The 18342-nt window shown below is 37.7% G+C and overlaps 2 protein-coding genes across 2 annotated transcripts in view; both read right to left on the reverse strand.

Annotated features, from left to right (window-relative positions):
• The window catches only part of ypel2b (yippee-like 2b), a 17037-nt gene extending 11653 nt beyond the window's left edge, over positions 1 to 5384 (reverse strand). The window contains exon 1 of the mRNA XM_008425437.2: positions 5186 to 5384. The gene's annotated coding sequence lies outside the window, so the exon portion shown is untranslated. The remainder of the gene's footprint in view (positions 1 to 5185) is intronic.
• A 1186-nt stretch (positions 5385 to 6570) lies between these two features.
• On the reverse strand, positions 6571 to 17184 carry gdpd1 (glycerophosphodiester phosphodiesterase domain containing 1). Its single transcript, XM_008425438.2, has 11 exons — positions 17002 to 17184; positions 16210 to 16359; positions 15576 to 15618; positions 15265 to 15400; positions 13695 to 13740; positions 13372 to 13493; positions 12996 to 13085; positions 11782 to 11915; positions 10511 to 10570; positions 9395 to 9446; positions 6571 to 9093 (listed from the first exon to the last, which is right to left on the reverse strand). The coding sequence occupies exons 2-11, from the start codon at positions 16343 to 16345 to the stop codon at positions 8959 to 8961; spliced, it is 954 nt and encodes a 317-aa protein (XP_008423660.1). The 5' UTR covers positions 16346 to 16359; positions 17002 to 17184; the 3' UTR covers positions 6571 to 8958.
• Between the last annotated feature and the right edge of the window lie 1158 nt (positions 17185 to 18342).

Genomic DNA, 18342 nt, shown 5'->3' on the forward strand with positions numbered 1-18342 from the left:
TATATATATATAAACTTAACTAGATTTGGTCCATGTATGAGAGCTTTGAGCATGTAAACCTCTGCTTACATGCCACATTCCTGCTGAAAATCAGCTCTGAACGTCTGATTAGATCAATTTAAGATGATTTCTTCATTCAAAACATCTTCGACTCTGCATTGTTTGTTTTAAGATACTATAATATCTATTTGGTATTCAAGCTGTCACTTTGGTTCGGTCATTCTAAATGACTCAGCTTTTCTTTAGGCTTAGAAATGACGCGTGCTTAATGGTTTGGTTCTGTCTCATGACCCGATTCATGAAGTAAGTCATCCAGTCTGTGGGTCGGTTCGGATCAAACTCACGTCTTGTTGATGATTGGTCCCAACCTCCTGCTATTTCACACACATGAACAACAATGCTGTACTTGCATAATTACTATTGCCTAATTGGTCAAATTACTTTTCTAGTTAGCTGATTTTAGCTAAACATTCACAACATTGATGAATCTTGCATGAATTGTGCCCTGGATGAGCACTAGAAGACTGTTTTTGTTTGTTTTCACTGCTAGACTAAAGGTTAAATTAACCAAGACTGCTTTATAGAACCTGTGATCAACGCACAATGATTCAGCCGAGTTCCCAAGCTCGCCTCAATCTGTCGCGGTCCTAAAGCCTAAAACTACTGGAAAACATGCTTTTTGTATCTTCACAAATAGGATAAAGGGGTCTAATCAACATCTGTTTAAAATAATCTCTATTCTCTGTGCTGATAAATTCAATAAGTAGCTTTGATCTTGAACTGTGAATCATAAAAAGTGATCCAGATTCCAAAATCAAGGGAAAATAGCACTTAAACTTATCACCAAATAGAAATCCAGAACATCAGATACCAACCGCAAGTTTTAGTCTCCAACAGTGTCCTGAAACTTTTCAAAAGTGTGCTGTAGTTATGAATAAAATCTGTTCTGAATACTCTTGTTGCCCACTGACTGAAAGGCACCCTGGGTGGCGAGCCATTTGAAAAACCTCCACATCTTCAATTGTGTTGTGTTAGTTTCCTACTTTTAAGATCAAATATGTCTCAGAGTTTGTGTATTGAGTGGATAACCCAAACAAAGGGAGCCAGACCCAAACCATGATCCTCCTACCTTGTTGTTTCACGGCGGCTGTAAGAGTTACATTTCTTATAAAGCTTTTTCTTTCTCCAAACTGTTGCTTCACTAGACTGCAATTTCATTTTATGTGAACATATTTTAACTCTCTCGCTGACTTGTTCACAAGATCTTTGGTAAAATGAAGCAATATTTATTTTCGTGTTGCCAAAAGCTGGAGTCACAAAAGGCCTTCAGTTTCCATGAAGCTGCCCTGGCCTCCTGGGTGAACGCACAGAGCACTCCGCAGCTCAGATGAGATGCCGATCTATGCTGGTTGACCGCTCTCCACAGTGACAGTTTTTTTGATTTCCCGCCACTTGAAAGCTGCGGCTGGCAGCAGATTGGTGGAGTCTTGTTTCTAGAGAGATGGTTTTGTAACTTCTTCCAGATATTTTATTGCTGGCAAAGATGTTGTGCCCCGACTCCCCGTAGGGTTGTTTACAGCGCATGCAATTTCTGGTAAGCTTCATCGAGTTGAGGCGATACTTACGTCACAGACAAACATTAGTGATTGGGTAACATCAAATTCAAACGTTTAAAACTTTTACAGAACCCACGTCTCTAATAAGCAGTCGTTTCTCAATAGCCAAGGGTTCAGATCCTCTGTACAAAACAAACTCTGTTAGCATACTATCAAATTGTTGTTTTTCTTAGGATGCATAGAACCGTTGCTCTAGTCAGAAAGTCATATCTACAAAAAAACAAAACTCCTCTTGGGGGCTTTGAGCCATTGCAGAGTTTGATTCTACCGTAAGCCGGCTCTGATTACCACAGTTTTTCCATCTAAAAGTTTTCATACGACTAGTTTATGATGTAAAAGGACTTCCACAAATAAAGCATGTTGAATATTAGGTAAAAGATCTTAAAGAAACAATGTAGACACGCAGTTTGAAAAAAAAAAGTCTTTAACCAGTTTTAGCTTGAATAAAATGTTGTTTAAGCCTTTTCAAACAAACCCCATCAGTTTCCAAAAAAAAAGAGAACACTCCAACCTTAGGTGAGTTAAAACATATTTTTGCAAAGCAGCACTGTTTGTTGCCATGTCGATGTGCTTCAAAGTGCTGACGCAAACAGTCCGCCTGACCTGTCCTGAACTACACGACACTACAGAAACAAACTCCGACAGAAAAACAAATTGCATAAATGATCAGGTGACCTGCAGCTCGCAGGGATCCAGACGGGGTGAAAAATCAAGATATCCAAAGTCATTTCAGTGTGTGTATCGTTCTCAGTCAGCCTGCCTCTGCCTTCACTTCATCCATCTCTGTGCCTCTCAGCCTGTTTGCATATTCATTATTTTTCTCTGCTGCCTCTCTGTCTATTCATCCGTCCTGCGGCAGGTTGTTTGAGGTCAGCGAGCCGTCCGTTCTGGTCATTTCTGGGTGTCATCACAGAAAGGGCTACATGCCACGAGTCCCACTAACCAGAAAGGAGCCCCCCACCCTGCATACACACAACGGCAACAAAGAGGGTTACGTAATGCACCGATGCTGCTGCAGATGCTGCTGCTTTTGACCGTGATCACAAACAGAAGAAAAAGATTGAGGGCAAATCTGCTGAGTCCTCCATAAGCTGCACATCCTACGCCGTTCTGACACAATTTGTGCACATGATGTGCTTTTCATCCCGCTTTCAATTCACGGCTACAGCCAGACCGGCAGCACGCAGCAGCAGCATGACATCACCAACTCCACTCCCGACTCGTATCAAATCTCACTGATGAAGGGTACGCTCCTGTTTCCACTCCTCCTTATGCATCATTTTGCGGTGTGATGCTCGCTTTAGGCTCCACGCTTTCTGACAGACAGAAGAAAACGGCTCGTAACTTGTTGAAATGACTTGTGTTTGTGTAATTTGACAGCGTTTTGGGAGTGGCTGAGCAGTAGATATGTTAGACACAGACTTGTGCAACTTTAGTTTGTGCACACAAGCCCTGTCTGTAAGAGATCACCTTTCAGGGCCTTCAGCTCGTCTTCGATCCTCTGACATCGACCCCTCGCTCACATGATCGCTGGCAATCTGTCTGCATGCGCTGCAATGGAAATAGATCACTGCCGACTGCCTAAATACACTTCTCAGGACTTTATTCAATTTAACTTAACGTCTTAAAAAACATCTCACCATATCTACGCACGTTTATTCATTTATATAGCAGCAGTTCTCAAACCTGATAAGATAGAAATACTAGAGTTTCCCTGCATGTCTTACTGAAATCAGCACTAAAATTAGACACGGCTCTTTTCCAGCTTCTTATTATGTCACAAAAAAGAAAGAAAATAAGGAAACGCTACCTCTGTCGCAGGATGCCGAATATATATGTGAACTTCTGACTTACTAGATAAATGAGTCACACATGGTACTTGACAACCTAATTTAAAGCCAAAGCAAGATTTGGATTTTGAAGCTACAAAAGAAATACATTTATTGGTTAATTTATATTTTTGCTTTAACTTTGCCTTTAATAACAGTGTGTGGGGTTGTTGTGGGGTTTTGCGCATAAAAGGTTAGATTTAAATACATTGTGAGACTGTTAAACACCAAAACTGTGTTATTATAACACTTAAATCCTTCTAACTGAAAGCAGATGTGCTTTTTTTGTATACTGTGTGAGTGGTTTAAATTAGGGGTGCACCGATTGCAGTTTTCTGGACGATCGCTGATTACCGATCTTTAAAAAGCCTGACCAGTTGATTCTGATTTCGGCTGATACCTATTTTGTTTTTTATGTCTGAAATGTCACTAAATACAACAAGAAAGTCACTGAGTTGGCAACAGAGGGGTGACTATTGTTAACAGAAAACGTGCAGACATGATGAATAAGTTTTAGAACTTTGCTGAGGTAGATAAGATCGGCTCCACATGGAAGTATTGGCCGATTACTGGTGACCCTAAATTAAGGAAATAGCGGCAGATTTATTGGTGCATCACTAGTTTAAATAATATATATAAATGATGTACCTGTCCTTGATTTAGAGAACATATCTAATCTAATCTAATCTAATCTACGGTAATCTAATATGCTGTGACACAATGTAAGTGATTTCCACTTTTAAATCTACAGCTACAGAATTCAGAAAGGATAACTCCATGGGCAACGATTAAGTTTATTATCAGAGTCAGTCGATAACACAATCAACCTAATACAAAACTAATAAAATATGTTCTTTAAATCCATATTTTTGCTCCTTTGTGTAAAATACATATCTGATTTAATGTGTAAGTGGAAAATATTAGATTTATCGGGTAAACAAAGTCCATACAGGGGTTAACAATACAGCATGTCCTCCTGGCTGTGGGCGCTGACAGATAATGTCAGAGAGAAATCTCATCTTGTGGAGTTACACACGGATTAAAGACATGCAGCCCTGGTTAGTTTACAGTATAAATGTGTAATTACTGGTGTGAATCAGGTCACAGGAAGTGGCGCACTTTATCTGGGGCAGAACTTCAGTCACCACAGATGGCGGGGATGCCTCACCTCACACACACATGCACACGCATACACGCACACACTCTCTCATAAACACACGCATACACACGCGCGCGTGCTCGCACGCACGCACGCACACACACACACACACACACACACACACACACACACACACACACACACACACGCACACACACACACACTGCTGCCTCTGAAAACATTCCGCAAGGATTTTGACAGGTGACTACCGTCAGCAATCACATGACCTGATTATATGATCACCCATCATCGATCCCGCTGACGTGCAAGTGTGGTAGCGCTGCGTGCAGGGGATCAGCATGAGTTTTTTTTTTAAACAACAACAACAAACTGACAAATACAGTAGCTCCAAGGCAGAGAATATGTCAGCATCCCCTCCATGAGGAAACTGCATCAGCTGCTCATACTTATGCAATATGCGAAACTTGACTTGAACCGCAAATATTGCCTACAGTAGAAGACACCTTACTGAGGAAAATTGTGAATGACCAAATCGTTTCCTGAATAAGCCTCAAGCAGAGACATAAAAACAGTGCGTAACAAAAATGCACCACCACTACAGTGGGAAAAATTATACGTACCTTTGAGAGGAGTAAAAACACGTCTCTCCACGTAGCCTAAAAAATGTCGCAGTTCCTCGTTTTCTTGGTGGCGGTGCCAATCCTAAAAGCTCTTTCGCATTCCTTCCCTAGGCAAATTTCCTCCGCTCTCCGGCCCTGGCAAGTCCTGCAGAGACGCAATGTTTTGACGCGCAGCGGTGCCCAGCAGAGTTTACTGAGAGACGGACAGAGATTGGCGAGGCGCACAGCCGGAGCGAGATGACTCACCTCGAACAAATTCCGCGTTTGTAGTTTTATTTAAAACCTTTTTCTGCCAAAGTTTTAGACGAATACTAAAACGTAAAATGAATGATCTACTATTATTAATGTATTATCAAAGTCACTAAAAGTCTTTTTTTTCTTTTATGAAAAAGTCAAGAATTATTATTATTTTTTGTTTGTTTGTTGAAAAAAAAAACAATCCTGCTTTTCACAGGATATTCACATATATTCTAGAGTCTTAGACTGAATCAGGCAAACATAATTTGTTTCTAAAGTATGAACAGCTATTTCTACAGTAAGTCCAAAAACCAGAACCTGGTTTGATCCGAATAATATATCAACAGTAAGGAGAACATGTAAAATATGTATGTATATTGTCATTTCAAATATTGTTATGAAATAAGACGCTATTTAATCTTATTTTATTTTATTCCTGATATTTTTAAAATAATATCGAAAGTTGTAAATATTAAAACATATTTATTTCTTCATATTTTATTGACAGGATATTCACATATATTCTAGAGTTGACCATAATACTATTTTTGTAGCTTTTTTTTAAAACCAATCAGATCATATAAATGTAGCAAAACACACTGCATTAAACTTTCCATGAAACTTTTTATCTTAGGTTCCATTAAATTTGTGTAGACGCTTAAACAGTTGTGTTAACTATCTTGGATCGAGGCTCTTTGTTTTGATGGTTGTGATAATTAAATGACAGGTATATCATCCAATCAGTGAACCGCTACGGCATAGCAACATGGCTTTTATTGGCTGAGGGCAGAGGAGGGCAGCCAATAATCTTCTTAGCGTTAAATATATGAGAATTATTTAAGCAGATTGTGCGTTTGTAGTTAAGTGTAGTTAAGTGAAATCACATCTTTTATTTGTTCTCTTAAGATTTTATATGTACCGGTTAATTATTAAAAAAAGAAAAGAAAGAAAACAGTCTTTCTTATTCTTTTCCGTCTTCGTTTTCAACTCATTCAAGTTCTCGTGTAAACAGCGCCCCCTCCTGTCGGTTTAGCAGATGCCTTCCCTTTACACAATAATCTCCCCCCGCCCCCCAAAATAAAATTTTAACTAAATGTAATTAATTATTTAACAGCATAAATACATGAAGAAATACAGGCAAGAATTCATGTGGATGAAAAATTCACTTTTTATTATCTCTAGTTAATGAAATGCTATATAGACTGTGGGATAAGGCTTTAAAAAATCCAAGGTGCCTCGTCCCACAGACTGATGCTGTTCAAACAGAGCAGCTTGTTTGAAGCATGAAGAATAAAAAGACACCAAATACAGCACAACAATGTCACTAACAGTGGATCGGGTTCAGCAAAAAAATAAAAAAATAAAATTGTTGCGCAACTCAAGGAACACTAAGAAAGTAATCCAATGAAAGCAGTAAAAAGAGAAACTCTGTTCCCACAGCAAAATACCAAACATCTCATAATACATTCAATAATAACTACATTCATTACAAACATGTGGTCACATGTTGAGATCAGAAAATATCATTGGTATATATATATAGGTATGTGTAGTAACCCTATTACACCCTCCTTACAACATCAGTGCAGGAATATTTGGTGCCTGGGTATCATTGTCTCGCAGTTTTTAACACATCGCAGCTTCAAAAACAGCAGAGAAGTTAAATATCAGAAACAGAATTTAGCTGTATTGGGCTGGCATATCATCTAAAGATTAAAATCAGATATATGATTGAAATATGTTCACTGTTTCAAAGACGCAAGAGAAGATAAAAGATTCATAAACTGTGCAAAACTCTTCTCTCAAGTCACAGGTGAGCAACATATTCATTGATGTAAGGAAGAGAAAAAAAGTACAGACATTTCTACATATAAGAATACAACGAAACCAACAAACTGCTCCAATTACAGTACAGAGAACAATAACAATGGGTTCGTCTCTTTCAAGTTTCCTGTTACTACAGAACAGTGGGACCTTTAAGCTGAGGACTTCTGCTTTTTTTTTTTAGGACAAGCAGGACATTTTTGACTGGCATGTAAACTTTTCTTTCAGCTGTCGGCAAACTTTTTTTTATTGCAAAGGCCAAACAATAGCCTGATTCAAGATATTACAGCCTAAGTAACTAACGCTGTACCTACCGTTCAATATCTGAACAGTCAAACCACATGATAAGTTGTAAGAAAATAAATGTTCACAAAATGAAGTCAAAATTTAGATCTGATAAAACTAGCAGAATATATTTTAGTGGTCATTTTGTCCCACTGTCTAGACTTCCTTCAACACCCAACACTGTTTTCAGTGCATGTCTAATGTTAGGGGGAAAAAAAACACACAAAAGCAATTCAACAAGGGAAATGATACAGCAAGTGTAATACAAATAGTTTAGACATTGATTATCACGTAAACAAAGATATCCCCCCTTCAATATTTTTTCAGCCGTCAGTCATGTTAGGGGAAGAAAAGTTTTCATCAACATATGGCAGGCGAGGAACCTGGAGTTTAACCCAAAATTTTCCAACAACGAAACAATAAATGTTCCCTTTGAGCCGAGGGGAACACAATGGCAATGCTATTGCCTCTTGGAAAGAGGAAGACGAGGGACCCCCTGCAGATGAGCCGATGGTCATTTTTGAAGCAGAATTGATCTTCCGCAACACTTCAGTAACGTCATCATCAGCCGCGATGCAGTAGTTTAAGGAGTCCATGTTCTATTCTGTACGTGAACGTAACTTTTCAGTGGACCGACGTGTGTACAATCAGGTTGAGCAGAAACGAACACTTCAAAGACATCACTCTGAGTTCCACTGAATTTAACGAATGAAATAAATTAACTTAAATGCTTAAAATAAAAAAACACAATTTCTTGCAAAGTTATATTTTTGAAGCTTAAAAACAGTTTTTTTTGTTGTTTTTTTTTAAATATAGTTTGTGCTACAACATTGGTTGACTGTGTAAATGGTTACATGTGAACCATGTGTTCATGAAAGCTTGCTTTATGGCAGCCTGACTGATCCAACTGCTTCAGTTTTTTTTATATAGTCCAGTGGCACATAAACACCCTTCATATTTTATGAGGGTTTTATCCAAATCCAGGTATCATGTAAGAAAAGTTAGGTTTTTGTCAAATTAATCAGAGACTTGTTGGGTTAAACGTACAAACCTCATAACCAGCATTCAAGGTATGCAACCATTCCAGGTAGCTTTTTGTAACCACTAACATGCTTAACGCCAGGTTCAGTTGTAATTCTCAAACACGGCCGTTGCTACACGGTGAATATACATCGACGACTCTGACAACTGGTATCAACTCAAGTAAAATCTTCCTGGGATTTAAAGATCCCAAGAAGATAGTTGGGGTTACCACAACTGTAAAAGTGTACATCTCCAACACAAGGGGAGTCAACCGAGTCTCATACTTGTGCAACACAATGTGGAAGTAGGCCTGCAGGAATGCGTGCAGTAAAAGTGGGCGAGTGTGGGGAGCTCGTTTGGCAGGTCAGCGAGCTCGAAGGATAATGACCGTGGAGACAGGGAGGTCACTGGGGTTTAGAAATGCCATTCCTATCCATGAACTCTTTGAGCCTGGTGGGAAAATCTGTCATCACTCCCGTGGCTCCCAGGTCGAATGCCCTTTGGAAATCCTCCTCGTCGTTCAGCACCCAAATGTACACCTGAAACCAGACGCGCACGGTTAATCCACGCAGAAACAACGGAAGGAGGCGTCACCCGCCTCCGTCATTTTCCTGGCAGCTGCATTTAAAGTACAGTAACATTTCCAAAGCAGCAACTCCCAAACATGTAAGATAAAAAAAATTAATAAATAAAAAACCCTCGTCATAATCAATTAACTTTGGAACTCAACGTAAATAGAAGAAAACAGTAACTTAACCCATTAGTTTCATTTGATTTTGTTTTGTGTTTCTAACCATCCACTGCATTTTAGGACTGAAAAGCAGGTGTAGCCTCATGTACCTGTATTCCTCTGGCTGTTAAATGTTGGAAAAGAGCTTTCCTCATCAGCAAACTGCAACACACAAATACATATCCTTTAGAAAATCATTGCAGCTTATACAACGCAGGTAGAAACGCAATTTAACTTATATTCAAAAGGTTTATTTTTGATTCATCTTTTTTTTTCTTCCAAGATGTTCAACAGGGTTCAGAAATATTAGAAAAGTCTGTCTATAATTCAAAAACTCTTTGAGGTTATTTCAGAGAACAACACATTCTAGTTAAGACTTTTGTTTTACAGATTAAAGCTGTCTGAATAAAGAGTTTAAAGTATTATAAATCCTATATGAGTTTTTTAATCTCAGATAGAGGAGGTTTCCAAATCTTTAACCAGCTGTGAAATCGTCTTATGAGAAGATCAAATAAATGCAGAGATAGAAGCCTCGCTATGTTCTGGGTCGTCAGCTTGTACGTCTTTTTTTTTATTTTTTTTTACTACTTTTGTATTATTTTTATTTTACCAGGATAAAATAGACTAAAAGCCTCTTTTTTAAGGGTGTCATAGTCAAGAGGTGGCAACAAATATAGCACAAAAAGTTACACAGCTAAAAGAAAGTGAGAAGCCATCAAAAAAGCACATGCAATGTAATCAAAATATCCTAAATAAAGTGTTCAGTAAGCAGGAGGAAGTCGTTTTATCGTCAGGGGCCTGTACCTGGTATAACAGGAAGCTTTTTTATATCCTGTCGATCTCTGAAATGATCAAAGCTAAAGATCCTAAAAAGTTTGTTTTAAACAGTTACTCAGTTAACTTCTGGGGAGCTGTGTGATACTTGTGTGGCTCTTGTCTGGCAGACAGATGTTTCCTTGATTTTATATCCTCATCTTTGCATCTTTTTTCTGTGATGACACAGAAAATAAAGACCTACAGGGTACGGGGATCTTCAAATCTAGAGCCACATCTCTTTCCTCTATTTATATTCTACCTTTGAGCGTCATCCTTTCAATGTAGTGCAGATGATGGTCAGGTTTGTATCCCATTTTTAAAAGAATAGCAGCTTCATCTGGCACGCCTCGCTGACATCAGGCCTTCAGAGTTATATGAAAAAGGTTTATTAAGATGAATTAGAGACTTACGTGTCTGCAAGCCAGGCGATCAACCGCAGACTCCGTGTTAATCTGCTGGGATCTTTTAGTCTGTTAAAAAAAAAAGAAAGAAAAAAAGAATAAAAATAATGCAAAAAGTTAAATATTTTAAGTGTCAGCCAAACTTGATGAATGTTTAAACTGTGTAAAAGTTTGACAGTCTTTCATTTTTAACGTGGGGGGAAAAGATGAACAGCTGAATCCACCTAGTGACTGAAGGAAAAGCACAGATCAGGATATTCTCAATTCAACTTTTACAGTTGCATCATCTCTTGCACTTTCATTCATTTGTTCACAAATCCTCAATTAACAGAGTTGAGCCTCTGAAATCTGTTGCCTGAGCGTCATCCTTACAACGGTTCTGTAATAACCACATAAGTGAATCACATAAACTTATCTGACATTGTTTTTTTGTTTTTTTAAAGTGGGACGTTAAGATACCCAACGTCTTTGTGATGTCTGCAACGGTTAGTATGCAAACTCCACAAGATAACGCCGAGGTCAGAATTAGGGACAAAGAGCAGCAAACACTGGAATCTCCATTAAAGCATCGAGTTCACAGCTTGGAACAAAGGAGAAGTCAATCCTAAACCAAGTTTAACGAAGACACAATATGTTTTGACCATCAGAGGAATCAACTTAAAGTCCAACTAACAAACGCAATCAATGAAAACGCTCCAATACTTCAGCTCACGTCCTGGGATCTTGTCAACGTATGGAGTTTCACCACTACAGTCAGAAACATGACACACCAACATGTCTGATAAAGACACATAATGTGACTGAAATATTAAAAAGTATTTTTTTTAAATGTTGACTTTTTCTAAAGATGTAAAGCTTGATGTAGCTTTTTGGATTAGAATCACAGGTTTTACTATGGCAAATCCAAATGAAACATATTTTTAATAGAAATAAACAATTTTTTAAAACTAATCGATCAGTTTTATTCAATTAAAAAAAAAAAAGAAAAGACTTAGGCACATTGTAGATATCTCTTTATTGTGCTCATGGGACAGAAAGGCTAAAATTTTTTTTAATTATTGTATCAGGGGGAAATGCTGTCATGACCCACTAAAACTGGTTAAACTCGTTATTTTTGAATGAGGTTTGAGTCACAAGAGAGGCAAAGTGTTTCTCTTTAGAACCATCTTCCCGTCTTTTAAATTGTAGTTTTTCCAGACGGTTTCCCCTCATGCAGCTCATCAAAGCTCTTTTCTCAAGCTCTACAGACACTGCAGCTCATGTGCCGTACATGTACTCACTTGGTTAGCAGGGAGGGCATGGGGATCTCCAGAAACTGCTCCTTCAAGGGCACAAAGGGCAGGAGGCCTGTGTAGAAGAGCCCAAGAAGGTGCAGCACCCTGGGAAAACTGAACAAAACTGGAATATGGGGATTCTGAAAAAAAAAAAAAAAGGAATAAAATCTCAGTCAGATTGCATCAGTGCAAAAACTTTTAAGTCACTCTGATTGACAAGTAAAGACAATCAGAGCTTGTATGTTCAAAAGAAGCTGGGATGATTTCAGTACTTTCATGTTTAACTATGGTGGTGTGAGAAATGCGGGCAGTTTTATACTACGTCTAAATAAAGGACAACTAGATAAAAATAAACAAATATTCAGTCAAGCAGCTTTACACAGAAGAGGTGAATTCCCTAAAATGGGTTTATTGTATTGGTTAAGAAAAAAAAAGTTAACTTTCAGGATTTCTGGCATATTTTTTTTGGTAACACTTTATTTGAAGGGGGGGGTGAATAAGACTGACATGACACTGTCATAAACATGACATAACACCTGTCATGAACATGAACAAGCCTTCATGAATATTTATGACTGTTGTCATAAAGCGTCATTCGGTAAATTATGACACTTTTAATACAAAGTTGAAATTATTCAAAATGTCTTTGTTATGACAACTTGACATTAACCAAGAAATCATTACTGATAAAAATTTGTTATAAAAGTATTTCTGATTGCACTTTAAAAATTAGGTAACTTTATGTTATTAAAGGTAAAGTTTAAACAGTCATGATTTCTTGGTTAATGTCAAGTTGTCATAACAAAGACAATTTGAATAATGTCAACTTTGTATTAAAAGTGTCATAATTTACAGAATGACGCTTTATGACAACAGTCATAAATATTCATGAAGGCTTATTCATGTTCATGACAGGTGTTATGTCATGTTTATGACAGTGTCATGTCAGTCTTATTCACCCCCCCTTCAAATAAAGTGTTACCTTTTTTCTACAAACAAACTATCAGATGGAAGAGTGATTGGACAGATTCAAAGAAAATTTGAAAATACAGTTTTTAATATCTATAAAGACACAGCGAAAACTTAAATCGAATTCTTCACATTTCCTCATTTTTTTAAGACTATGTATGAACCCTACATATTAAGTGCATAAAAGCAAAAAAAGAAAAAAAAAAAATATATATGTTGACTAAAACAAGGACACCATTTCATTGCAGTACCTCCTTGTAACATTTTTTGACAATATGGTTCCTGGAGTTGCCCCACACAGTCATATCCTCTCTGTCGTACTTAACGACCAGCTCAGAAACCTGTAAAACAAATTTACATGTTTAAAAACATAATATGTATTTTTTTCCCACTACAGAAATCACAAGACAACTTTGTCCCTGTCCTCCTCGTCCTTCTTTTTAGAATAAAAACATGCGATTTCAGTCTCTGACTGTTTAGTTACACCATTAATGAATAATTTTACTCTTCTAACAACACACAGTTCGTTAGTTTGCTCAAACCTTTACATCAATAAAGAATCTACTTTAAAATAGCACTGCATTACTTTGCTGTGTGAATACTTGAGAAAAAAAAAAGAGCACACACCTTCTTAATGAGTGTGTCGTTGTTGACCTTGATGTCGATGTTGATGGGAGTGTTTGGGAAGGCATCAAAGACGTCCCTGAGGAGTGGGATACTTTTGTCCTCGCCGCCCTCGCAGAAACACTCTGGCCAGAGAAAGACGAGTCAAATAACACGATCTGATTCAACGGGAGCTCAAAACTGTCAGCTGGAAGGGCAATCATCGCTCCTCAGCAGCTGCATATATGTACAGTTGACTGTTTGCAGTCAGACACAACCCTAAATGTGAGAATTAGAAGAACTTGGAGCGCTACTTATGAAATTAGTGGTGGATTTGCAGTTCTTACCCCTTTGAAAAGTTACACCCAGCTTGCAGAGATATGGGGGAAGTTCCTGCAAAAAGCACACAGCAGCGAAACGTTTGCAGAAATTAAAACTGCAGTCACAGTGTTTCTGTACGGTCATGACGATATGCGTCCTACGTGGGTCTAAACATGAACAAACACAAATTATCACTTTCTTTAGACACATCAAGCCTGCCATGTCTATGAAGAGTGTCTATAATTTATAAATGCACTCATATAATTTATTCTTTATGTACATTATAAAAAATAAACTGCAGTCTGCTATTCAAGTGGCTTTCACTCATAATATTTTTCATCCCCACACTTAATTAAAATCTTTTTGAATGCCTCCATTTTAAGCAAAGTTCTTAAAAGAAAAAAAAAAGGTTCTGCTTCACTCCTGTTCAAGAACTTAGCATACCGGGTTGAGACAATGAGATTAAAAACATTATTTTCAGGTCCTTGCTGTAATTTTTGAGTCAAACTTAGTTAAACATTGTAATAGTGTAGCATCTGTTTTGAAGATAACTTTTAATTGCAAAACTTAAATTGGAAAATGTTTTTTTCCCCTATACCCACAAAATCTGTGATAGCCTGACTGAGAAGGACACCAAACTGCATTACATGTTACGGAAGCTAAAGTTAAAGTGATTAAAAAAAAAAGAAGTATTTTCTTTACAAACAAGACTGAGCTGACCAGCTGGTCATTAGCCATTCACTCACAACAAAGCTAAAGAGCCTTACATTTAAAGAAAATGACCTTCAGATCCACAACACACAACAATCTCCACATTTATACATGACATGTACAACAACTTTAAAATAAACTCAGATTTTATTGGAGAAGCAAAAAAAACCCCCCAAAAAACAAAAAAAAAACAACAACCTTTAAATTTAACACACTTATTCAGTGAAGACGAGTTCTCTAGCAGTGAGCTTTGAAGATTTCGTTTTAGCTTTTAGCTATTTTCACCTTAAATCCAGCAGTCATTGGGCAAGAGACCTGGACAGGTCCTCTATGCCAAGTTATTTTATTGAAAACGATTATATCTTGACACAAAATAAACCTCCCTACTAAATAAGTGCACTGAAACTAAAGCTTTTATTCTTGTAACATTTTTTAAATGAAATTATGCTGCTGCAAAAAAATAAATAAATCTTCCAACACATCTTCACCAGGATTGATATAACCTCCAAATGATGTAAATTTGTGTTTTAGCTAGAAGTCCATAAACAAGGTAAACAAAGCAGAAATCTACTACAGGAAAGAATTAATCAACTAATTCCCATCAACCCACAGGTCATGATGTTAACCAGCATGTGACACAATCAGGTGGCTTTGCGTGCACCTCAGTTGATTACGCACATGATCCAGCTCACGTATAAAGGACTGCACTCAAAAACCACAAGACACTGTTTGTAACCCCAATTCTTCTTAAAATCGGACCAAAGCTAGAATGTTTTAATGTTGGCAAATGTTTCTTCAATTAAGGAAGCTACGGGGGTGGAGAAATATAGCATACACAGAAACCAAACAACAGATTTTGCATGTTTATAAAGAAGCACAACTCACAGTATATGTCAGGTCGCTGATGTTAGCATTGATGCCACAAAGCCTCGTCAAGTTACCATCATGCGAGACCACAACCTGCTCATCCTTCGTCAGGTGGCAGTCCAGCTCCAGCATGTCTGTGCCGAGATCCACAGCACTGCATGAACCCACACAGAGAGCACACTGCGGTGAGGTCGTCTATAAAAGTGTTCAGATCAGGGAAACTGGTCCTAACATTGACACTTAGGGTTCCTGATGGAGCGCATGTTCAGTAAACATAAAGACGCTCACACCCCGAGTCCAACACAGATATAAAAGACCATTCTACTCACTGTTTGAAAGCTGCCATGGTGTTCTCCAGGTTTTCTCCAGCGCCTGCAAGACAATGCATAAACATCAAGGAAGCTGCAATGTTTTCTCTGTCTTATAGAGTTAAGATAATCTATAGGGATTCATTCTGGGGGTTCATGAATGCACCATAGTTGACACTTTCAGTTAAGCCCAAAATTATTCATACATCATATTAAAGGGGAGCAAACACAACTACATGCCACAATTTTCAGATATTTACTCATAAAATATTTTACAAGGCCTGAATTTTTTTTTTTTTAATAATACAAAAATGACTTTAAGTTTGTAGAAATTACATCACAAATTGAGCATGAACATTATCACTGCAGTCCATAATAGTTTTCAGCTTTATTATATTGTAAGCAGTCTGTTTTTTCCCCTTCAGGAACAGTTTGTTTTATCTTTTTTCATTATTTTACTCAGTTTGAGCATTTCTTAAAATCCACCTGTACATTTGTTTCTTTTCATTTGATCTTACTTTAGGGCCCACTTCATTTTTTTTTTTTTTTACTTTTAATTTCTATATTGGTATATCCGCCTGCTTCTATTCACTTGTCACTTTGTTGCTGATACACCTGAATTTCCCCACTAAGGGGCAATAAAGGTTGAACTCACCTCCACGATGGGAAATGTGCTTGCTGAGGAACCTCTCCTTCTTCCTCCGGTGCAGAAGAGTTGGACATTTGAGCAGCAGGGCCGAGGTGAGCACATACCCCGTCACTGTAGACACGATGTAGATAGCGGCACACATCTCCTATCAGTCCACTGCAAAACAAACAGTTCCCAGTTAGCATCAACAGCCAGGCAGGGGTTTCAAAAGACTTACTGACCCTGTCTGTCTTCATCAGAAGCACATGATTATTAGATGGACGCACTAAAGGACAATTTGAGGAACAGGGAGATCTGAACCACTTCTGGGTATTTACTAAAGCGTGTTAAATGGGGTAAAGGGCTTCAGAAGAAGATTAAATTCAAAAACAGGAAAACAGTTAATAGATATTATTGACTCTCTTTGTCCTGATTAAAACCATAAATTTGACCTCTTAATTAAGCTTATGTGTAATCTTTAAAGTACACTCAGCTGGTAGAGTCAATCTCATAAAATTATAAACAGTTAATTATGAAATTTTTCTGAGGACATATTTGGTCACCATTAATTAGATGCTCCGTTGTTAAGTGATGCCATTCAAACAGCATCATAATTAGGTCTTACGCAGTAAAGATAATTGAGCACGGATTGCTCTTAAAGATAATAATAATAATAACAATAATAGTAATAATAATAAAAAGCCTAAAATAAAGTCAGCCTTATGGACCACATCAGGAACAACTGATGTCGATGTCCAACTAGCTTTACTGAGCTAATGGTAGCGATGATAGGGTCAAACTCTGTCGGTGGGTTCTTACCTTTGTCATCAATCACTGTGATTGCTCTCTGTTCGTTTCTCTGACCTCCTCGGCTGGGTGCAGGTCAGCGGTCTGTAGAAGTAAACTGATGTGTTGGCCTCTGCTCTACATATGCCCTAAGTCTACAACACAGCTGGAACAACACCAACCGGCGGCTGTCAATGGTACGCGCATGCGCTTTTCGCCTCTGCAAGTCCTCGGGCAATAAAACAAGCACTTCCGCTAAGAAATTGCAGAATAAAAGCTGAGTGACATAAATGATATAATCAAAGAAAACACGCTCATAGCTGTTTTATCTCACACTGAACAGCTTTAACATGTATAACCTTCATAATAATTCGAGGCATACTCAAATATGTAAAGCTAAATTAAAAACTGAGGCTTCCGTCAATGTGTTCTTGCGCTCTGGCCTCCGTCATAAACAAGTAGAGGCACAAACGACACGTCTGCGCCTTCGCCATAATGTGAGAGGCAAGTTCTTTCGTATTATATACTTGGAAACTGTATAATAGATAAGTTTGTTGAATGCTATTCATCTACTAATTTTACTTATGACAAATGTGAAAGCTTTCTGAATAAAATAAAAATAGAAATTTAACAGCAATACCTGTGTTAAAACAAATGGAATAAACTGGAACCAACCAGACTTATTATTGTGTATACAAATTTATGTTTTGTGTCTTCCTTAGGAACCCCAGAGAATCAACCTTGCTTGTTTGTTTTTCAAGTTAAAAGTCTTATCCATTTACTGAAGATTTCAGTCATTACATCGTAATAGTAATACATTTCTGGAACAGTGTTAAAGTGCAGGACAGTTCAAAATGCAGAGAGACCTGAAGTACTTCCTTTTTTCATTTGCTTGTTAACTGTTACTGCTGCCCTCATGCTGGCAAATTGAAGTGGAGACGTTATGCCATGTAAAGTTGCATGTAGCACGTGTATATTCACAACATCTTCTTTAACAGAGCGAGTTAATCACATTTAATAGTAAACAATTATCAAACTGCTGCTAACAGATTCTTTAATTGTTTCAAGAGGCAAAAACTACAATATATTTCAAACAGTAAATTACGGTGCCATTCAAAAATATACACACTTATCTAATGCACGAACATGTAGTATTAATGGTTTAAAAAAAAAAAGATAAATTAAAATCACATCACATAGAAGATCAATAAATCTAAAAAGGACAGGCTGTTCAGGCACAACTACAGGTGAAAACCTGCAACTCAGAGCAAAGGTCACACAAAGCACACTTATGTCTACCTGCACTCTAGAAACAGGACAATTGTATGACTGAGGTTTGAACAAACAAGTCATATTGACAGTTTAAACAGGGAG

The sequence above is a fragment of the Poecilia reticulata genome, linkage group LG13, assembly GCF_000633615.1.
Source record: "Poecilia reticulata strain Guanapo linkage group LG13, Guppy_female_1.0+MT, whole genome shotgun sequence".
Classification (NCBI taxonomy): Eukaryota; Metazoa; Chordata; class Actinopteri; order Cyprinodontiformes; family Poeciliidae; genus Poecilia; species Poecilia reticulata.

Excerpts from the sequence above, each read along its gene's own strand:
- gdpd1 (XM_008425438.2), bottom strand. The coding sequence starts at position 16,345 with ATGTGTGCCGCTATCTACATCGTGTCTACAGTGACGGGGTATGTGCTC. Across the intron at positions 10,571-11,781 it reads ATGCCCTCCCTGCTAACCAA|ACTAAAAGATCCCAGCAGAT; the intron begins GTGAGTACATGT and ends TTTTTTTAACAG. Across the intron at positions 9,447-10,510 it reads ATCGCCTGGCTTGCAGACAC|TTTGCTGATGAGGAAAGCTC; the intron begins GTAAGTCTCTAA and ends TGTGTGTTGCAG.